Here is a 22,611-nt window from a genome sequence, read left to right as displayed (position 1 = left end):
TATTAGCCCTGGGTACTGATTCCGAGGCCACAGTAGCCCAGATGTGGCTCCCCACGCTGCATTGTCCTCGGAGCAGGAGCTGGCAGCATAGTGAGGCATGGGCGTCACGGTGGTTAGTACAGTGGCGGGTAACCCCTGCCCAGTCCTGCCTCCTGTCCCGTCAGTCGCTCTGCGGTACTGTGCCGAGCATGCGGCTGGTGTCAGGGGCAGCAGTCGGCTGAGTTAATGCGACACGGCGTTTTGTCAGAGGGACGGGAGGAGGAAGAGGCAGCGGAGTGCTGCCGAGCCCGCCTCGCGCGAGACGGAGGATCGGTGGCCCGGCCGAGGCCTGCGACGAGAGAGGGGGTCGGCCGAGGCCTTTGGTAAGGGGTCGCCCGAGGTCAGCGGCGAGGGGGCCTCGGGCGAGTCGGAGAATTGCAGACCTCGGTGATGGGGCCTCGGGCGAGTCGGAGAATCGGCCGAGGCCAGCAGCGTTTAGCTGGTTTCGATTTTTACGAAGTCTAAGCAGTCGTTTTTTGGATCTTGCTTAGGGTACCCCTTCTCACGGTATCCGATAGTAGCCCCCGAGCCTTGGGGGGAGTGGAGGCACTCCCCCTGAGGTTCTGACGAGAATCAGCCCTTGATAGTTCCTGTCGGGATGGTGTTTCGTACTCGAGGTTTTGGTGGGTGCGCGCGAGCGCACCCGCCGGGTGTAGCCCCCGAGGCCCTGGAGGAGTGATTTCACTTCTCCAGGGGCTTTTTTCTCTTTCGAGTGAGGAGTTTACATTGTGTTTGCCGGGCCCGTGGGTGCGAGTTCGGATCGCAGGGCCTCGACGATGCTGCGGGAAGAGCCCCTTAGCCTCCGCCTGGAGCGAGAGGGCCGTCAGGGGTTCACCCGACTTTTTACGACCCTCGCGCTTCCTTTTCGCTCGGAAGGAGGGTTTGTATTGCCGAGCCCCCTCGTGTGCGAGCCCATGTCGCTGGGTCTCGGCAAAGTTCGCAGGAGGAGCCCCCGAGTCTCTCGCACGGAGCGAGAGAGCGGTCAGAGGTCCCCCTGGCTTTTGGTTCGCCCCTCGCGCGTGAGGGTCTGTCGGCCGAGGCCCCCTCGGGTGCGAACCTAGGTCGCGTGAGGGACCGTCAGGAGTTCTTCCGGCTTTTTGAACGACCCTCGCGCTTCCTTTTCGCTCGGAAGGAGGGTTTGTATTGCCGAGCCCACTCGTGTGCGAGTCTGAGCTGCTGGGTCTCGGTAAAGTGCCGCAGGAAGAGTCCCTTAGCCTCTGCGCGGAGCAAGAGGGCCGTCAGGGATTCTCCTGACTTTTCGTTCGACCCTCGCGCTTCCTTTTCGCTTGGAAGGAGGGGTGGAAGATGCCATGCTACCCTCGGTGGGCGCGAGCGACGGCATTTCCGGTGAGCTGTTATCGGGTAAGTCCGAGTGGAGGCCCGTACCCCGTTCGCTGGGGGTCGGCTAGCGGTCCGGAGACGCGCTCCAAGAGTACCAGAGGGTTTCTCTAGTGGGTGCCGAGGCCGTTCGCTGGGCCTCGGTGGCTCGGTGCCTCCCTACGGTGGGATCCCATTCGGAGACCTCCCTGCCGGTCTCGGACACGATACAGGGCGCGCTCACACAGGCTTGCCCGTAGTCGTCCCTGACTCTTTTGTCCTGGGGCGGCTGTCGAAACCCCTGGGGGCCCAGCCTTCGAACCCCTGGACCGTAACGGGCTTGGGTCGCTTGTCTTTATCTCGGGTGCAGGAAGAGCCCTCGAGCCTCCGCACGGAGCAAGAGGGCGGTCAGGGGTCCTCCCGTCTTTTTTGCTCGTCCCCCGCCCGTCCTTTTCGCTCGGACGGGGGGGGCTGTTTGCCGAGCCCACTCGTATGCGAGCCTGAGCCGCTGGGTCTCGGCAAAGTTGCAGGAGGAGCCCCCGAGTCTCTCGCACGGAGCGAGAGAGCGGTCAGAGGTCCCCTGGCTTTCGGTTCGCCCCTCGCGCGTGAGGGTCTGACTGCCGTGCCCCCCTCGGGTGCGAGCCTAGGTCGCGGGGGCTCGGCGTCCTTTGCAGAAGGAGCTCCCTAGCCTCTGCACGGAGCAAGAGGGCCGTCAGGAGTTCTTCCGGCTTTTTGTTCGACCCTCGCGCTTCCTTTTCGCTCGGAAGGAGGGTTTGTATTGCCGAGCCCCCTCGTGTGCGAGCCCAAGTCGCTGGGACTCGGCAATGTGTCGCAGGAAGAGTCCCTTAGCCTCTGCGCGGAGCAAGAGGGCCGTCAGGGATTCTCCTGACTTTTTGTTCGCCCCTCGCGCTTCCTTTTCGCTCGGAAGGAGGGTTTGTATTGCCGAGCCCCCTCGTGTGCGAGCCCAAGTCGCTGGGACTCGGCAATGTTTTTGCAGGAAGAGTCCCTTAGCCTCTGCGCGGAGCAAGAGGGCCGTCAGGGATTCTCCTGACTTTTCGTTCGACCCTCGCGCTTCCTTTTCGCTCGGAAGGAGGGGTGGAAGATGCCACGCTACCCTCGGTGGGCGCGAGCGACGGCATTTCCGGTGAGCTGTTATCGGGTAAGTCCGAGTGGAGGCCCGTACCCCGTTTGCTGGGGGTCGGCTAGCGGTCCGGAGACGCGCTCCAAGAGTACCGGAGGGTTTCTCTAGTGGGTGCTGAGGCCGTTCGCTGGGCCTCGGTGGCTCGGTGCCTCCCTGCGGTGGGATCCCATTCAGAGACCTCCCTGCCGGTCTCGGACACGACACAGGGCGTCCCAAGCGTTTCGCTTGCTTGGGCCTCGGCCTCGTATAGGCTCGCCCGTAGTCGTCCCTGACTCTTTTGCCCTGGGGCGGCTGTCGAAACCCCTGGGGGCCCAGCCTTCGAACCCCTGGACCGTAACGGGCTTGGTGCCCAGTTCCTTTGCCTGAAAGGAATCGGGTGGAGGTTACCTCTCTCCCCGCGGTTAGCAATGGCAGGCGCGCCTTTTGAGGCAGCTTTTTCGGGGAGGTGAAACGGCGCCTGCTGCTGCTGCGGTCGGGCGCGACGTGGCGTCAGTCGACGGGACGTAACTGCACGCGCAATTAATGAGGAGGGAGTGGGCGGTAAGACCGGATCTGGATAACCGCGCCGGATTTTCTGGGGGAAACTTCCCCGATTTCGTCGCCTGGCGGTTTCGACTCGTCCCTGCATAAATACGCAAACAGCCTCGCCCTCTCCCTCCTTACCTTTTCCGCGTTTGCTTTTGCTGCCTCCGTGCCGTTGCTGAGAGCACAGAGCGCCGGGGAAGAGAAGGGCGAGGGCGAGAGATCGAAAGAGAGAAGGAGAGAGATTACCGCCGTAGCAGCGTCCTCCGCCGCGCAATGGCTGGTGGTCCCGTCATCCTCCCGGCGGATCCCTGGGAGCGGTCCGACGTCACCAAGGAGAAGCTGCAGTCGCTCGTGGAGGCCGGTCTTCTTCGCCCGATCACCGACCCCGACGAGCCGGAGTGGATTGCTCCGGGGGACGAGTCGGAGCCGAGGCCGCGCGACGGTTACGTGGTGAGCTTCGTCGTCTTCCACGAGCGAGGCTTTGGGTCGCCGACGGATAGCTTCATGCGGGCACTCCCGCACTACTATGGCGTGGAGCTGCACAATTTCAGCCCCAACTCCATCGCGCAGGCGGCCATCTTCGTCGCCGTCTGTGAGGGGTACCTGGGGATCGCTCCCCACTGGGAGTTGTGGCTCCATTTGTTCCGAGCGACGTTCACCTCCAAGCCGGGGGGGACGAGGGGGGCTCGGAAGGCGCAGAGGGCCGGCGGCTGCACCCTTCACGTGCGCCAAGACCGGCAGTCCTTCTACATCCCGGCCCAGCTGTCAACGTCCAACCGTCGTTGGTATGACGGCTGGTTCTACCTCCGCAACGACGGCGGAGGACTTCCCCCTTATACCGGGCGGGTTGTGGAGAGCCAACCGGAAAAATGGGGATACGGCGTCGTCAAGGCCGATCAGCCTAGGCTGGAACCGCTCCTGAGGGCCCTGGGGAAGCTGCGTGACCACGGCCTTTCGGCGGCCGTGGTTGTGGCGGCTTTTCACCGCCGGAGGGTGTTGCCTCTGATGGCCCGGCGGCGGCGGCTGTTCGAGATGACCCCAGGTGATTCGATCGCCGGTGTCAAGATGTCCGCCTTCGCTCTTACCGACGACGAGACCCTGCGTCGGGTGAGAGAGGCGGTAGATGGGAAGCCGAGGCTCGATGACTTGATGCCGTTCCCGATGCGCCCGTCGCGGGGGTATGTCTCGCTGGTAAGTTGGATGTTGCCGAGGCTCCCGCTGCCTTCTTGTTTTTCGCCTTTTTTGTCTGTCGTCTTACTTCGTCGTTCCCACAGGGGATGAGAGACGTGCGAGGCTCCCCGCCGCCCATTCCCGAGGACGCCCGGCGGCGATCCGTGAACAGGGCGCGCGCTGAGGAGGCGAAGAAGAAGAAAGATGCCAAGGAGGCGAAGCGCACGAAGAAGCTCCTTGCGCGCGAAAAGCTGGACGCCCGTCGCCGGCGTCAGAGTCTCGATGGTCTCCCGTTGGAGCCGTCTCCCTCGTCGTCGGTGTCGGATTCTTCGAGCGACGGCGGCGGGCGCGAGGTGGGGTCGGCCTGCCTGGAACACCTCCCCGACATCAGGGAGATGGTTCCCGGGGCGCCGGCAAGGAGCCTGACGCCCCTAGGAGGAGGAGGAGGCGTCCCGGGGCCAGTGGCGGCCCGTCCCGGGGCCGAGGCCGACACACCCGAGGCGCGGGTGTCGGAGGAGCGTGCCGTCGGCCCGACGGGTTCGACGATGGAGGTGGAGCGGGTGACCGTGGGGGCGACCCCATCATCTCCGCAAAGGGTCGAGGAGGTGCCGGGGTCCGACGGAGGCCAGCTGGCGCTGGTGGATACCGAGGCCGCGCTGCTGCCACCACCGCCGCCGTTTGCAGAGGAGGCTGGCGGTGTCGAAGCGGCTGCATCCCCGTTCGCGGTAAGTGTCTTCCGTGGTGGAGTCCGCTTCTTGTTTGCCCCTTGGTTGCATGCTGACCTTGGGAGTGTCTTTTCTTCCAGCCAGACGCTTCTGGTGGGAGACCCTCCCTTGGCGCCCCGTAAGGCGCTCAAGGTGAACGTTAGCTCCTCCGCCCATCAGGCAGCGGAGGCGCAGGCTGGCGTGCGACGCGGCGCGGCGTCGGGCGAGGCCGTTTCGGGGGAGGCGGCTGCCCAGGAGAAGGAGGCTGAGGCGTCTGCTATTGCCGAGGCTATTGAGGGCAAGGCCGGAGCCCCCGAGGCCTCCAACGTCAGGGCGGTGGACGCCGGGGCCACCGAGGTAGAGATGGCGGAGGCCAGAGCCCCCGGGTCCGTCGAGGCCGAGGCGATGGAGACGGAGCAAGTTTTGGCGCCGCCCCTGGTTCAGACAATCTCGTCAGATGATTCCTCCCGAGGGAAGGAGGCGGCGGACGTCGAGGCGGTCAGTACCGCGGAGCAACCAGTCCCAGATCCCGCCGAGGGGAGTTCGGCTCTTGTCCGGCTACGGCCCGAGCCTCGCGGGTGGAACTTCCCGCGTGTTTTCTGGCGGAACCGGGCTGACCCCGAGGGGGAGCCCGTGTTCGCCCTTGAAGATACCGCAGAGGGGGGGCATTGGGGTACCCTCGAGCAGTACCGCCAACTGGCAGTGCGGTCGCTGCAGACAGCGATGACTATTATCGGTCAGGACTTGCCCGGTGTCACGCGGGTAAGTACTTTCCCCTCTCGTGCCGCGTTGTTTTTTCTCCGAGCCCCCACGCAGTGTTTGACGTGTGTTTTTTGTTTTGCCTCCTTAGGAGCTCGAGGCCCGATCCCTTGGGAAGTCGGTGTTCCTGCGAAATGAGAGGGATATCTGGGACCAGCTCCGGCGCCAAAAGGGCCTGCTTGCCGATGCCCAGGGGCTATTGTCGGCACGGAGTGCGGAAGTGGAGGACCTCCGCCTTCGTTGTGCTGATATTCAGGCGGAGTTGGCCACGGCTAAGGAGCAGTCCGCCCCTCTGGTGGCCAAGATCAAGGAACTGGAGGAGGAGCGAGACTCCTTCAGGCTTCGGGCCCAAGAGGCGACGGCCTCTGCTAAGGAAACAGCCGGGCAGCTGGGTGCGGAGCAGAGCGAGCATCAGGCGACGAAAGTCGCCTTGGCAGAGGCTACCCAGGCGGCCGAGGCCTCTCGGGTCGAGGTCTCAGTCTGGAAGAGCAAGGCCGAGGGTAAGTTCCGCTGAACCATGTTCCTCGCTCTGTTTGCTCTTCTTGTCCTGGTTCGCGCTTGACTCCTGTCCCCTTGTTGCGACGTAGGTCTGGAGAAAGAAGCCTCCCAGGCGGCTGAGGCCTCCGTCGCGGCGCAAGCAGCGCTGGATGTCGAGGTCCGGGAGCACGAGGCGCTGCGCAGCGCTGTCCGGTCCGCCTGCGAGGCTCTGGACGCCGAGGAGGTCCAATCAGCTAGCTCCCTTGGGAGCCGCCTGATCGCGTTGAGCGGCCACGTCCGCGAGAGACTCCGAGGGGCGTTGCACACGGGTGTCAAGCGTGCCCTGGCCGTCGTCTCCTCGCACTACGCCATCAACCTCGAGGCTGTCAGCGACGGCTATGTGTTGCCAGAAGATGACGAGGAGGCTGATGCAGAGGTCGTGAGGCTGTTGGAGGCGGCCGAGGCGCCTGGCACTGCATTGGCCAAGCTATTTGAAGAAGAGGTGGTCCCTCCCGCGCCAGCCGCCGATCCTTGAGCTTTGACCTGGGCCAAAAGGGGCCATGTAACCGGATTGGGTTAGTTGCCGAATCGTGACGTTTTTGTGGCCGTCGAGGCCCTTAAAATATTTGCGTATGTGTGTTTCTTAACCGTTTTCCATTCTATTTCTAAGTCCGTGCCCTCTGTCTCGATCGCGAAGAAATCCCTCGGAACCTAAGCCGTCCTTCGGCGAAGGGTGGTGAGGGAGCTGCCGTAGCCCAGAGGCGTAGGCCGTTCTCACGACTCGGCTGGCCCTTTGGCCTCCAGACAAGCTTTTGGTCTCTGGGTTTCTTGCGAAGATCCCGTCGGAGTGCGAGAGAGTTTGGCGTGGAAATTTTCGGAAAACGGTTAAGAAAGGGTGTCCGGGACTTAGGGGGGTTCCCCCTTTTTAGCCCCCGAGGGAGGCTCGACTTTGCAGAGGCAGAGCCGAGTCTCCCTTATTGCGTTATAGTGACGTCGAGCCCCTATCGATAGACAACCTCTCTGCAAAGAACTTCCTCGGAGCCTAAGCTGTCCTTTGGGCGAAACGGTGGTGAGGGAGCTGCCGTAGCCCAGAGGCATAGGCCGTTCTCACGGCTCGGCCGGCCTTTTCGCCTTTGAGACGATCTTTCGGTCCTTAGGTTCTATACAATCAATTTGTCTATAAGGGGGTTCCTCGAAAGATTATAACAACTAAAGAACGCTTCTTTATTGTATTTCGAGGAACAATGTAAACAACGTTTGGAAATTTAAGGGTAGAAACGACGTAGCTGTTCTATGTTCCAAGCGTTGGTGAGGATTTCGCCCTTCTCGTTGGCTAACTTGTAGGTCCCGGGCTTCAGCACTTGAGCGACGATATACGGCCCTTCCCAGGGTGGGGTCAGCTTGTGGCGGCCCTTGTTGCTCTGCCTCAGTCTCAGCACCAGGTCGCCCACCTTCAGGTCCCGGCTTTGGACGCGCCGGGCTTGGTAGCGTCGTAGGGCTTGCTGGTACCTGGCTGAGTGTAGCAGCGCGACATCGCGGGCTTCCTCCAGTTGGTCGAGGGCGTCTTCGCGGGCAGTGCGGTTGCTTTGCTCGTTGTACGCCTGTAGCCTTGGGGAGCCGTATTCTAAGTCAGTGGGGAGGATGGCCTCGGCTCCATAGACCAGGAAGAACGGTGTGAATCCCGTGGCTCAGCTCGGGGTATTTCTTAGGCTCCAGATGACTGACGGGAGTTCGGCAAGCCATTTCTTGCCAAACTTCTTCAACTGGTTGAATATTCTTGGCTTAAGGCCTTGTAGGATCATGCCGTTGGCACGCTCTACTTGGCCATTCGTCCTTGGGTGCCCTACGGCCGACCAGGCCACCCGGATGTGGTGGTCGTCGCAGAACGTTAGGAACTTGCGACCGGTGAATTGTGTCCCATTGTCAGTGATGATGGTGTTAGGAACCCCGAACCTGTGGACGATATCCGTAAAGAACAGCACCGCTTGCTCGGATTTGATCTGAGCGATCGGGCGAGCCTCGATCCATTTGGAGAATTTGTCGATAGCTACCAGCAGATGGGTATAGCCCCCGGGTGCCTTCTGCAGAGGCCCAACCATGTCCAGCCCCCATACAGCGAATGGCCACGTGATGGGGATGGTTTGGAGGGCTTGGGCCGGGAGGTGCGTCTGTCGAGCGTAGTACTGGCATCCCTCGCAGGTGCGTACTAGCTTTGTGGCGTCGGCCACCGCTGTTGGCCAATAGAAACCTTGGCGGAAGGCGTTACCCACGAGCGTCCGAGGCACCGCGTGGTGCCCGCAGACTCCCGCGTGTAAGTCCCGAAGTAAGGATTGGCCTGCCTCGATGGTGATGCATCGTTGGAGAATACCAGATGGGCTGCGCCTATATAACTCGCCGTCGCAGAGGACGTAAGTCTTGGCGCGTCGCGCAAGCCGTCGGGCTTCGGTTCTGTCAGCAGGAAGCTCTCCTCGGACGAGGCGATCAAGGAGAGGGACTCGCCAGTCCGTTCCTTGGTCGGCCTTGGGAGGCTCCGCGTCAATCGCCATGGCCTCGGGCTCGGCTGACGGGGTCTCGGCGGCAGAGGGGGCCTCGGGCCCTGTGGTGGGCTTGGCCGATGGGTCCTCTTCCGTCGCCGAGGCGTAGTCGACGGATGGCTTGTGGATGTCTCTGGCGAAGACGTTCGGAGGGGCCGGGGTTCGTGCCGACGCCATCTTTGCCAGTTCGTCCGCGGCCTCGTTGAACTTTCGTGCAACGTGGTTGAGTTCGAGACCGTCGAACTTGTTCTCCAAACGACGTACCAACGCGCAGTACGCCTTCATTTTGGGGTCATGGCAGCTTGACTCTTTCATCACCTGATCGACGACGAGTTGCGAATCACCCCGTACGTCGAGACGTCGTACTCCAAGTTCGATGGCGATTTGCAGGCCGTTGACGAGGGCCTCGTATTCGGCGACATTGTTGGAGGCGGCGAAGTGAAGCCGGATCATGTAGCGCATGTGTATTCCAAGGGGCGAGACCAGGAGCAGGCCCGCGCCGGCCCCAGTCTTCATCAGAGACCCGTCGAAGTACATGGTCCAGCATTCTGATTGGATTTGAACGGGTGGCAGCTGTGTGTCGGTCCACTCGGCTACAAAGTCGGCCAGGACCTGCGATTTGATCGCTTTCCGAGGCGCGAAAGACAAGGTCTCCCCCATGAGTTCGACAGCCCACTTGGCTATTCTACCCGAGGCCTCCCGGTTTTGGATTATCTCTCCCAGGGGAAAAGACGACACCACAGTCACCGGGTGGGACTCAAAGTAGTGACGCAGCTTGCGTCGGGCCAAGACTATGGCGTAAACCAACTTCTGGACGTGGGGGTAACGTGTCTTAGTCTCGGAGAGCACTTCGCTGATGAAGTAGACAGGTCGCTGGACGGGCAGAGCGTGTCCCTTCTCCTGCCTCTCGACGACTACGGCCGCGCTGACCACTTGGGTTGTCGCGGCGACGTAGAGTAAGAGGTGTTCGCCCTCGGTGGGCGGAACCAGGACGGGGGGGTTGGTGAGCAGTGCTCTGAGCCTGGCGAGGGCTTCCTCGGCCTCGGCGGTCCAAGAGAAGCGCTCGGACTTTCTCAAGAGGCGGTACAGGGGCAGGCCTTTTTCGCCGAGGCGCGAGATGAAGCGGCTCAGGGCCGCAAGGCATCCCATGACCCTCTGCACGCCTTTGAGGTCTCGGATCGGGCCCATGTTGGTCACGGCCGAGACCTTCTCCGGGTTGGCCTCGATCCCACGTTCCGAGACTATGAATCCCAAGAGCATGCCTCGGGGAACCCCGAAGACACACTTCTCGGGGTTGAGCTTGATGCCCTTCTTTCTGAGACATGTGAAGGCAACTTCTAGGTCGCCGACGAGATCGCCGGCCTTCCTGGACTTGACCACGATGTCATCCACGTAGGCCTCAACGGTTCGTCCGATATGTTCGCCAAAGACTTGGATCATGCACCGTTGGTAAGTGGCCCCTGCGTTTCTGAGACCGAACGGCATGGTTATGTAGCAGTATATGCCGAATGGGGTGATGAAAGAAGTCGCGAGCTGGTCGGACTCTTTCATCTTGATTTGGTGGTAACCGGAATACGCATCAAGGAAGGAGAGGATTTCGCATCCTGCCGTGGAGTCGACGATTTGGTCAATTCGGGGTAGTGGGAACGGGACTTTCGGGCATGCTTTATTTAGACCAGTGTAGTCCACGCACATCCTCCACTTGCCACTTTTCTTCCTGACTAGTACAGGGTTAGCCAACCACTCTGGATGGGATACTTCCTTGATGAACCCGGCTGCCACGAGCTTCTGCACTTCTTCGCCGATGGCCCTGCGCTTCTCCTCGTCAAACCGACGCAGGCGCTGCTTTGCCGGCCTGGAGCCTGGCCGGATATCTAAGGCGTGCTCGGCGACCTCCCTTGGTATGCCTGGCATGTCCGAGGGACTCCATGCGAACATATCGACGTTCGCACGGAGAAAGTCGACGAGCACGGCCTCCTATTTGCCGTCGAGGGTGGCGCTGATCTTCAGTCCCCGACCGTCGGGGACGGTGGGATCGACTGGGACGACCTTGACGGCCTCTGCGGGTTCGAAGGTCCCGGCGCGCCGCTTGGCGTCGGGAACCTTGCTACCAAGCTGGTCGAGATCGGCGATGAGGGTCTCGGCCTCCACGATGGCCTCGGCGTACTCGATGCACTCGACGTCGCAGTCGTATGCATGTTCGTACGTGGACTCGACGGTGATGACGCCGTTGGGGCCTGGCATCTTGAGCTTGAGGTAGGTGTAGTTGGGGATCGCCATGAACTTGGCGTAGCACGGGCGCCCCAAGATGGCGTGGTAAGCCCCCTTGAATTCAACTACCTCGAAGGTGAGGACCTCCTTACGGTAGTTGGATGGAATGCCAAAGCAGACGGGTAAGTCGATGCGCCCGAGGGGTCGTGTGCGCTTTCCTGGCACAATGCCGTGGAAGGGCGCGGAACCGCCTCGAAGCTGTGACTGGTCGAGCTCCAGGAGCTCCAGAGTGTTGACGTAGAGGATATTGAGGCTGCTGCCTCCGTCCATGAGCACTTTGGTGAGCCGGGTGTTGCCAATGATTGGGTCGACGACAAGCGGGTACTGCCCGGGGTTTGGAACATAATCGGGGTGGTCATCCCGATCGAAGGTGATTGCCTCCCGAGACCAGTCGAGGTACCGGGGGGTGGCCACCTTGACCGAGAAAAACCTCCCGGCGTTCCCTCTTTCGCTGGCGCGCCGTGAGGCATGCCGAGGGTCCGCCAAAGATCATGAAAGCGTTGCGTACCTCGGGGAACCCGTCGTCTTTGTCCTCGTTCCGACCGCCGGGGCCCTTCTGCTTGGCGTCGTCGTCGGGCAGCCCGAGCCTGGCGTAGTAACGCCGGAGCATGGTGCACTCCTCGAGGGCATGCTTTACCGGACCTTGATGGTAAGGGCAGGGCTTCTTCAGCATGTCGTCGAATAGCCCGGGGCCGCGGGGGCCTCGGGGATTCCTGCGATCTGTTGTGGCGACGTGAACGGCCTCGAGGACCTCCTGCTTCCCCGGGCGACCCTTCTTCTTTCTCTTAGGGACGCGGGAGGGCGAGGCCTCGGGGGCCTCGTCCTTCTGCTTCCCCCTGGCGTCGTTGTTGGGGAAGATGGCCCCCACCGCCTCTTCGCCCGAGGCGAAGTTGGTGGCGATGTCGAGGAGCGCGGCCGCGGAGCGCGGGATGTTGCGTCCTAGCTCTCGGACCAAGTCCCGACAAGTGGTGCCGGAGAGGAAAGCCTGAACGATCTCCGAGTCACCGACGCTGGGTAGCTCGGTGCACTGTTTGGAGAAGCGCCGGATGAAGTCTCGGAGAGACTCGTCCGGCTTCTGGCGGCAGCTCTTAAGATCCCAGGAATTCCCAGGGCGCACGTAAGTGCCCTGGAAGTTCCCGACGAAGATCCTAACCAAGTCGCGCCAGTCGTGGATTTGCGAGGGGGGGAGATGCTCAAGCCAGGCTCGCGCCGAGTCCGTCAAGAGCAAAGGGAGATTGCGGATGATGAGCAGATCATCGTCCGCGCCACCCAGTTGGCAGGCCAGGCGATAATCGGCGAGCCAAAGTTCCGGGTTGGTCTCGCCACTGTACTTCGCGAGGTTGGCCGGCTGTCTGAACCGGGCAGGGAAAGGAGCAACGCGGATGGCCCTGCTGAAGACCCGAGGTCCTGGCGGCTCAGGGGAAGGACTGCGGTCCTCTCCACTGTCGTAGCGGCCGCCTCGGTGTGGGTGGTAGCCTCGGGCGGCTCCGTCGTCGTGGCGCCGTCGCCTGCCAACTACTTCGTGGTTGCCCTGTGCCTCGCGTTGGTCCCTAAGTCGGTCGCGCACCGAGGGGGCCCTGTCGACCGTTGGTGCGCGAGCGGCCTCGGGACGGACCGAGGCATCCTGACCCCCTCGAGGTTGCGCTGTGTGTTGCTCCGAAGTGCCTCCGCGCCGGCGGGAGGCGGAACTCTCGGCCTGCTGCACTGCTGCGGTCTCGAGGAGGTCGCGGAGCTCTCCGCGGACCCGTCGCCCTTCGGTGGTGGAGGGCTCGGGCATCGCTCGGACCAGCATCGCAGCAGCTGCGACATTCTGGCTAGCGCGGTTAAAGATTGGGGGTGGCTCTACCCCCTCGTTGTCGTTGATGCGGTTATGGACGTCGCGGGCCCTCCCTCGGGCTCCTCCGCCCTCACCGCGCCCTCGCTGCTCCTGCTCGAGAGTGTCCCGGAGCTGTTGCAGAAGGAGTTGGTCCTGTTCGACCTTGGCCTGAAGCTCGCGGAGCTGCTCCAGGTCTGGGTGACGTTGCCCTCCGCGAACGGGATTCTCGTTCCGTGCTGCCGGGGCTACGAGACGCGGAGGTGTGGCATCACGCGCCCCTGCCCGGGGCGGTGAATGGTTGCCTGTCCTCTCTTCCTCTTCGCCCGCCGTTGGCATCCCGAGCCCGACGTGGAAGCACTCACGGGACGGATCGTAAGTCCCTTCGTCGTCGGAGTCGGAATAGCCGAGGCAGTAGTCGCTTGTGGCCAAGAATTGGCGCAAAGCCCCAGGGTTGTGGAGTTCGGAGAAATCCACCCCGGGCCATGCCTCGTCCTCGTCCGAGGGGTCGGAGTGGGTGCTCAGGTCGAGAGCGAAGCGCTGGCGGCGTTCCGAGGGGTGCTCGTGAGCGGCAGCGTAAGCGTAAGCGTAAGAGGTGGCGGCATTTCTCAACCCAAAGGGGTATGGGAACGGGGCCGTTTCCAGATTCTGCCCCGCCGGGGTCGGCTCTTCAGGGAGTGGCGGAGCGGGGTTAGATGACTGGGCATCGCCGTAAGCCCCCGGCGACTTTCCCTTGTCCAGGCTCAGGTCAGACAGGTCCCCAGCCAGGGACCCCGTACCAACAGCTGGTCGCAGGATATCGGCGGGGAGTGGCGTGCCGCCCCGGGCTCGCGCAGCGTCGGGGTGGCCTTGCTCGCGCCGTGCCTGGCGAGCGCCGTGCCTGGCGAGCGCCAAAAAGATACCACATTGTACAGTCAGAAGCTAGTTAATACTATAGAAATTACCAGTGATGCTAGGTCGGCACCAGTGAGATTGCTGCACTCCTCTCGACATGCCACTGCATCCAAATCAACACCTGAGGAGATGGGTTTGCTTTGAGCACATGCTTTTAGTATTGAAACCCGTTCATCAGCACCAGGTAAAGGTACATAATAATGTTTCTTCCCAAATCTACCAGGCCGCAAAACAGCATCATCTATCACATCAATTCTGCACCAGAAAAGGGGTACAGTTATCAGCCTTCCATTCGAGGATAAACAAAGGTCCATTAAGTGCTGACAGTTACCTGTTTGTAGCTCCGATGACATAAACACCTTGACGTTGATCTTCAAGTTTAGTAAGTAACTGCAGACAGAAGAATCAGTAAATCAACAGAAAGGAAAAGAAATGTGAAAGAAGGTCCCAAAATATTCAAACCTAGGTTACGACACATTCAACAACCCATCCCCTTTCATTCCCTCTCTTTGTTGTCAATGCATCTACCTGTCAAATCAAAAGGGATAAACACTTGAACAAGATAAACCTATAAAAACAGCTTCACGCCCAACACATTTAAGTTATTTATTTATTTATGAAACAACACATTTAAGTTGCTTGACCACTTCTAGTAGTATACAGGGAGCATCCGAACTTTCTTTAAAGTGACTGACACAGATTTTGCGTCAACAAAATATATACTATGGTTGGCTACACAAAAACTCTTACCTCATAAAAAAAGTATGCATGGAGAGTTAGTGTGTGCACGGATGAATACTTTCCTAACTTCTAATTCACTCTCCCCAACATACTTGTTCAATAACTCAGGCCCCTAGTTCCATAAGAAGAATTATCATTATTGTGAATTTGAAAAGGCAAAGTAAAAATATGGAAAACTAAAGATAAATTACCTTAATATGAATAAAATTAGCCCCTGCCTCATGTGCCACTGCTTTTGCTATTAGTGTCTTCCCACAACCCAGAGGTCCAAACAGCAGGAAGCCAGCTTGCAAATTCACTCCAAATACCTTAAAAGGCATATAATAACGACGACATAAAACCCCCCACAGTAATAGATTCATAGACATGAACCGAGGAAAAAAAGAAAAAATGCAAATTGAAAATTTTAATATCCATTGGAAACTGTTATAAACTTAACAACAGAAGAAAACTGAGGGGAAAGGCATGTCCACAATATATAACGTGATACAATCATGAGAGCATCAAGAAAGAAGGTGTCAATCTGTTGCAATCCATAGCAGCTTACACAACATGAAATTAAAAGCAAAACTAATGTACTAAAAAACCATAGAAAGAAAAATACAAAGGCTTTTGGTGAATATGGATCAAGCTATATTCTGAATCAAGTTACACTTAGTGAAATAACAAAATATTCTTGGGCATTATCTCTACATGTTTAAATAACAAAGATTACCTGGAAGTCACCCATGGTAATATGTAAGCACCTCGTCTGTATCCCAAGGTTGCCTCCACCAGTCAGGCTTGTTGTTTCCCTCACGCTCATGAGAATACTGAACTCTTCTTTCATCAATTATTCTCTTCATTGCTAGATTACCTGCCTTATCAATTAAAGCCTTCAAGTCAGCACCAACAAAACCTGGTGTGGCCCTTGCTATCTTGAATGAGTCAATTTGGCCTTCAAGTCGAAGGTTCTGCGTAAGCATCTTCAGTATCTGTTTCCATGCATGCTCATCTGGAATACCAAGAGATATCTCTCGATCAAACCTTCCTGGCCTTCGCAGAGCTTGGTCCACAGCATCAGGCCTGTTTGTAGCTCCAATGACAATAACATAACCAGGTTTCTTTTCAGATGATTCGGCATCAGAATCACCACCACCAATATTCTGGTGGAATTCATCCATGCATGTCATTAGTTGAGTAACTATCCGTCGCTCCATCTCCCATTGCAAATTCTCCCTCTTTGATGCAATTGCATCTATCTCATCTATGAACACAATTGAAGGAGTAGTTCTATATGCCTTCTGAAACAAGCCCCTGATGTTTTCCTCAGAAGCCCCTGCAAGAACACGAACACTATGAGGTTACCTTCTGCATGAATCCTATCTCCATAATGGTTTCATGACTTCATGGTACCACATTGTACAGCAATAGACTGATATTAGAAAATAATGGGTCCAGACACTGACATTCCACAACTGCTGTTAGCAATACCAACCTTCAACAGCTACATTTGTTATGTAAACACACATATTACAATGCAGCATGCTATTAGTTATACACTTATACATTCTAACTCGTGATGCCTATTCTAACAAAGGATATTGACTACCTCAGGCACCACTTGTTCATATTCCAGCAATTTTGGGTTCCAAGTTGAATATGTCCGGCTTATATTGAAGCAACAATATAAAAATAGCGAATCTTGTCCATGTTTTGAACACTAACAACAATATATTCAGGATTGACCAAGCAAGCAAGAACTAACAATAACCGTTCCCATCATTTTTAATTATTTCCAGCATTGAACAAGATCAACAGTTAAAACTTTTTTGTCCACACAATATCAGAATTTTCCCATATTTTTATGCAACGAGTTAGAAAATATACCAGATACCCCGGATACGACTTCAGGGGCCGAGATCTTGTAGAATGGCACACCAGTCTCATTGGCAATGGCATGTGCAAGGGTGGTCTTTCCACAGCCAGGCGGTCCGTGCAGAAGCAGTCCAGCAATAGGCCTAACCCCAAGACGCCGTGGCAGCTCAGGGTGGCACAGGGGTACCACCAATTCCATCATGAGCTGCTCTATCACCGCCTCCATCCCACCTAGATCAGCAAACCTCGGGCCCCTCTGACTTGGCATCGCCGCCACCTCGTGCCTTCTCTGGGATCACCTTAATCTCCATCTCCATCTGTTGGATGGTGCTGGGGTTATGTTTCTCGTCTGGGAGGTGTACTGGGAGGGGAGGATGGTCTTGGAGAGATCGAAAGCGTGGGGAGACGGTGGTTGGACATACTCATCAGAGAGGGAGGTGGAGGAGATGGTGGTGGTGGTGGTCTGAGCGTCGTGTCGACGGCGGGAGGCTGAGTGGTCGTTGTCAGAGCCAGAGGATGATGGAGAGGGGATGGCGGATGGAATGCGGCGAACGGCTGCAGTGGAGGGGTCGACCTTCTGGCTGTGGAATTTGGGGTGGCGGACACGAAGGGCGTTGGCGGCAACCTCGGCGGAGGAGCTGGAGATGGCAAGGCCACCGCCCTTTATGAGGGCCGGCCGGCGGCGCCTTTTGTGACACGGTCGTTTCAAGGTCGCAAGGAGGAGTTGGTGCCGGTCGTAGGTTCGCTGAGTGAGGAATCGAGGAGTGAGGGCGCCGACTGCGTGGGGAGAGAGGAGGGACCGGAGTGCGCGGGCCACGCGGGGAGAGGAGAGCTGCAGCCGCCTCTGTAGCCGCGAGAATCCAAAAGTATCCATGCAGTTTGATGTCGTCTTTTATAATCCATCGTGGTTCGCTTCTAACATCTCCATGCGTTGAATGTTGCATGCTTGTGTCTTGATTTACCAATGCTCCGGAGGATCTTGTTTCTGTTCTAAGCCTCTGAATTTGATCATGTACGCCCAATGAAAGCATTGCCCAAACTCCTCTTCATTGTTATCGTCTTCATCTCCTCCATCTTGTTCTCATCATCTTGCTGTTTTCTGATTTTCCCCTGCATCAAGAACAGAATATATATACCATTGCTGCACCACCGTTTTATTTCCAACGAGTGGTCATTCATCTAAAATGGAGTTCAAATGAGAGAGTCATGCCCGTTTTATTTCAGCACTGCGTCTGCGGGCTGTCCAGAACTGATTTCAAGATGCGCGACATTCGATGATTTGGCCATTACTTCTTCTGAAGTCGTGCAAAATCTTGATGATAACTTCTTGTACATCGATCCAGAGATGGTATCTTGATCTTGTTGTCTTTATTAGGGCATCATGCCGCGCATCCTTCGGCTTCAAGGTCCTCGCCATTGCTGCACCAGTGAGTAGAGTAACATGGGGGCAATGGCGTGCCATCTCCTATTTAGAGTGTCTAAAAAAATTATATATTGAGTTCACAAAAAAAGTTTTACGATGCAAATATTTGGTTAACTAACCCAAACGCATGCACTTCCCTTTTTGAGCGCAGTAAGAGCATCTCCAATAGTTAAAAAAACAATTGGTAAATCATTAATTTTTGTAAGTGGCTAAAAAAAGTTACAAGCATATTTATTGGGTTCCTCCAATAGTTTTTAAAATCTTGGTCCTAAAATATAAAAGACAATTTACACCTGGAATGTCAGACTACTTCTGAATCATTCTAACCATTTTTTTTATTTTCTTTGTATTGTATATTTTGCATCAGGAATCATGTCCTACTTCTATTCTTTCCAACATCCTTTCACCTTCAAATTGGCCGATGGATGGGCGAGTGTATTTATCCGCACGATTATATCGAACGATTATATCAAATTTCCTAAGTGTGGAAAGATATGGAATTGTTGGAGAGCAGTTTTTTCAATCTTGCCAAAAATTAGAGATGTTCTTGGAGATACTCTAAGGCCCTCCACAACATGTCGGTGTTTCGGAACCGGGGGTCCCTCAACCAACGAGTGAATTTGTGCTGCGTGCCCCTAATCCCGGATGGTGATGCAAAGAGACACAAGGTTTATACTGGTTCGGGCAATCGAGGCCCTACGTCCAGTCTGAGAGATCGATCTTGTATTCCTTGCACCGGAGTGCTTGTAGTAGGGGGTTACAAGCTAGGTGAGAGAGGGGGATAGCCCCAGGTCTCGGCGAGGGTGGTGCGGGCTGCTTGAGACGCTGTTCTCAAGCAGCGTAGAGGTGTGTGGTTCTATCGGTGTGTTTTTCTTGCCCGTCCCTCCAGAAATGGCCCTGACTACCTCCTTTTATAGTTACAAGGAGGAAGCGAGAGGTACATGAGAAGGCTACTATTTGCTGACGTATTCCGCTTCCTGGAGCAGTATGGCGTCGTGGGAGTTCCCGTCGATGTCTAGTCGGTATGGTCTTCAAGGCTGACGACATGCTGCGCTCTTGTACTTTTGTTGACTCGGTGAAGTGTCGAGGTCTGGTGGCTGCTGTAGTAGGCTGTGCCGAGACCTGGCGCGCTGAGGCCGAGACCCACTATGCTGAGGCCTGCTGTGCCGAGGCCTTTAGCAGGTGGCAATGTGAGGCCTGGGCGGCCATCGTCGATAGTTGATTTAGGCGGAACAGTGCGGAACGTGCGTCTACAGGATACGGTACCATGCATTGTCAGTAAGGGATGGTAAAAAGGCGATTTGACCGTTGTCCTGTCGCTCCTGTCGCGGCGTACTGCCGATCGTGGCTTACGTAGTGGGGGCAGCTGGGCGCATTAATTGGATGCGATAGCCTGCCAGAGTGACTTTTGAGGCGGAGGCGACGAGGTTGCGGGACGAGCCCAGCCTCGGGCGAGGCGGAGCATGGCCGGTTCGCCCGAGGCCCTACCGGGAGCCTCGGGCGAGGCGGAACTCGGTTAGTTCGTCCGAGGCCTATCGGGGGTCTCAAGCGGGGCGGACTGGTCGGTTCGCTGGTCCCGGGGTCACCGGCACCCGGTTCTGACTCCCCACGTCGTGTTCGTCCTTGGTGCAGGAGTTTAGGCAGCACAGTAGCCGGTAACCCCTGCACAGTCCCGTCGTGGATGGCAGGATGCTGACGTGACGGACGTCTGGTCTGCCACTTCGCTGTACTGTGCCGTCGTGTGGTTTGTCGGAGTGGTTGAGCGCTTCGATGGGACGTGCGGAAGTGACATGCTGGTCATACTCGGTCTTACGCGTCGTGGGGATCTAGTACGGCTTGATGGCGGGCGACGTGCTGGTTGCCGTGTAATGACGTCGTAGGGGGCAGCGGCTCTGCAGATGCCGAGGCCGAGCCATCGTGGGGGGCTCGGTGGTCATGGACCCTCAGGCTGCCGAGCCCGTGAAGCAAACTGTCGAGGCCTTGGGGGGAGCTATTAGCCCTGGGTACTGATTCCGAGGCCACAGTAGCCCAGATGTGGCTCCCCACGCTGCATTGTCCTCGGAGCAGGAGCTGGCAGCATAGTGAGGCATGGGCGTCACGGTGGTTAGTACAGTGGCGGGTAACCCCTGCCCAGTCCTGCCTCCTGTCCCGTCAGTCGCTCTGCGGTACTGTGCCGAGCATGCGGCTGGTGTCAGGGGCAGCAGTCGGCTGAGTTAATGCGACACGGCGTTTTGTCAGAGGGACGGGAGGAGGAAGAGGCAGCGGAGTGCTGCCGAGCCCGCCTCGCGCGAGACGGAGGATCGGTGGCCCGGCCGAGGCCTGCGACGAGAGAGGGGGTCGGTCGAGGCCTTTGGTAAGGGGTCGCCCGAGGTCAGCGGCGAGGGGGCCTCGGGCGAGTCGGAGAATTGCAGACCTCGGTGATGGGGCCTCGGGCGAGTCGGAGAATCGGCCGAGGCCAGCAGCGTTTAGCTGGTTTCGATTTTTACGAAGTCTAAGCAGTCGTTTTTTGGATCTTGCTTAGGGTACCCCTTCTCACGGTATCCGACACAACATGTAGCCAAAGTGATGCTCAAATAGGAGAGAGATGATATGCTCAAAAAAATAGGAGAGAGATGATTTTGGCACCATTTACATTGTAACATGTGATGTCTATTTAGGCCTTGTTTAAATTCAGGGCGGAAAGTTTTAGAGTGCCACATCGGATCTTACATGGGGTGTTGCAAGGAGTGTTCGGATACTAATAAAAAAACAAATTACAGAATCCGTTAGTAAACTGCAAGATGAATTTATTAAGCCTAATTAATATGTCATTAGCACATGTGTTATTGTAGCACCATATTGTCAAATCATGGACTACTTAGGCTTAAAAATTCATTTTGCAAAGTAGTCGTAATCTGTATAATTAACTATTTTTTCGTCTATATTTAATACTTAATGCATGTGTCCAAATATTTGATGAAATATGGTGTAAATTTTTGGATGAAGAACTAAACAATGTCTTAAAGTGACGCTGAAAAAAGTAGCATATTGGAAGCGTGCTGAAAAAAAAGGACCGAGGCCAGTTCTAGTGCCGGTTCCCAAACCATAGAATATACTTGTACCAACAGTGCTGAAGAGGATATTCTTTCTTAAGGTCCGGTTTAATTGGTGAATTTTTTGGGAAATGGTACTGTAGTACTTTCGTTGTTATTTAACGATTAGTGTCCAATCATAGTCTAATTAGACTTAAAAGATTCATCTCGTGAATTTCGTCTAAACTGTATAATTAGTTTTATTTTTTATTTATATTTAATGCTTCATGCATGCGTCCAAAGATTCGATGTGACGAGAAATCTTGAAAAATTTTGCAAAATTTTAGGAACTAAACAGGCGCTAAGAAGAAATGAGCGGTGCTTTTTTTTATTCTACATGAGCCCTACTTAGAGCAAGGCTAATAATACAGCCGGCTTACTGGCTGTAAGGTTCTTTGCAGCCTTCTCTCACCCTACTCATATAGTAGTTGGCTCTTTACAGTTAATACATGGCACACTTGTCTCTCTCACAGACTTTCTTGGTTCTTGTACCCAAGCCGGCTGTAAGCTTACAGTCCGCTTCTCCTCTCTCTCCTCCCTTCTCTCCTCCACCTCAGCATTTAGTCGGTTTATAGTCTGCTATTATACTCGCTCTTAACGTAGATAGCTCTAACTCCTAAATTTTTTTTACCAATGCACCAGAATCGATGGCCATTCATGGTGGGGTACAAAATTTTTTGGGCATCACCATAGTACTTCCTCCGTTATTAAATGTTAGTCGTCACGGATTTACGTGTCGATAACTTTAACTTGATTTATAGAAAATACATGTAACATTTTTATCTCCAAATAAATTTATTAAAAAACTAGATTCAAATATATATCTAATGATACTAATTATATATCATAAATATTAATATTTTTTAATATATATTTAGTCAAAGTTATTTCTCGAAAAACGAAAACGCAGACATTTAGGGACGGACGGAGTATGTCGGAGAGCAGTTTTTGAGCAGCATTCCTTCTTTTCGAGTTTTCGAAATTCTATCACCTTCTCGGTGTTGGATTCACCCAGGACCTCAGCTTGCAGAGCCAAACTCACACAAGCTCGCCTCCGGCAGGAAATTTGCGAGTGCACACTCGCAAGATAAGTTTAAAGTGGACACAGACACTTGCGGCAACACACGCCCTTTTCTTATGCTTTGGATTAAACTCACACTTGTGCAAACAAAGGCTTACATGATGCTTATAAAGACTCAATCACGTACCGTCAAGTAACAGCCTCAAACCGGGCCTCACGCGCACGCACGCATGATCTCCACACGGTCCGGGCTTCCACTCGTGCATGAGCCACTCACTCATGCACATGAACCGAGCGTCCTCCGAGCTGACCGGGAGCTACGCTCCAACGTGCTCCTCTACTTATGCATGCAGCTAACAAACCTGAAGACTCACTCCACTAACACATGCAACGTGCTAACTAACTAGCTAGATGATTAACTGACGCACACCAACAACTAGCTCATGCCTCCACGAGAACACATCTCGCCTTTCAGCAACCTGCATCCTAACTAATGCAAATACTCAAATATGAACAAGTCATGATTATTCATAACATTGCCTCCCCTAATCTTGACTTGCGCACTCAACGCTTCATCACAGAAGGGTTGCTTCGTTATCGGCCTTCGCAAGCAGCGCCTCTTCCTGCTTCTTCTTTGGACATTCATGGGAGAAATGTCCTCGCTCGCCGCAGTTGTAGCACTTGCCTTTCTTGTTCTTTGACTTGCCCTCGCCATACTCAGAGTAGGTGCTGTTGCTCCCGTCATCATCGTTGTCGCCGCCACGGCCACCACCACGGCCGTTCTGTGCATCACCCGCACGTGCGTGGTCCTTGTTGCGTCGCTGACGACGACGTGCCTCCCACTGCTCCTCCAT

The 22,611-nt window shown here is 56.1% G+C and overlaps 2 protein-coding genes and 1 pseudogene across 2 annotated transcripts; 1 reads left to right on the top strand and 2 right to left on the bottom strand.

Annotated features, from left to right (window-relative positions):
* The first annotated feature begins 5,361 nt into the window (after positions 1-5,361).
* LOC136505291 (uncharacterized) lies at positions 5,362-7,263 on the top strand. The gene is made up of 2 exons (XM_066500448.1): positions 5,362-5,658; positions 5,747-7,263. Exons 1-2 carry the CDS (start codon positions 5,620-5,622, stop codon positions 6,167-6,169), a joined length of 462 nt encoding a protein of 153 aa, XP_066356545.1. The 5' UTR covers positions 5,362-5,619; the 3' UTR covers positions 6,170-7,263.
* Positions 7,264-7,409: 146 nt separating this feature from the next.
* LOC136505284 (uncharacterized) lies at positions 7,410-9,316 on the bottom strand. The gene has a single exon (XM_066500438.1). The coding sequence runs from the start codon at positions 9,201-9,203 to the stop codon at positions 7,821-7,823; it is 1,383 nt and encodes a 460-aa protein (XP_066356535.1). The 5' UTR covers positions 9,204-9,316; the 3' UTR covers positions 7,410-7,820.
* Positions 9,317-13,741: 4,425 nt separating this feature from the next.
* LOC136505283 (cell division control protein 48 homolog C-like) lies at positions 13,742-17,310 on the bottom strand (annotated as a pseudogene).
* Between the last annotated feature and the right edge of the window lie 5,301 nt (positions 17,311-22,611).

This window comes from Miscanthus floridulus, chromosome 1, assembly GCF_019320115.1.
Source record: "Miscanthus floridulus cultivar M001 chromosome 1, ASM1932011v1, whole genome shotgun sequence".
In the NCBI taxonomy this organism is placed as follows: Eukaryota; Viridiplantae; Streptophyta; class Magnoliopsida; order Poales; family Poaceae; genus Miscanthus; species Miscanthus floridulus.
Note: the sequence above shows the minus strand (reverse complement) of the source record. Positions and strands in the feature narration are given on the sequence as shown.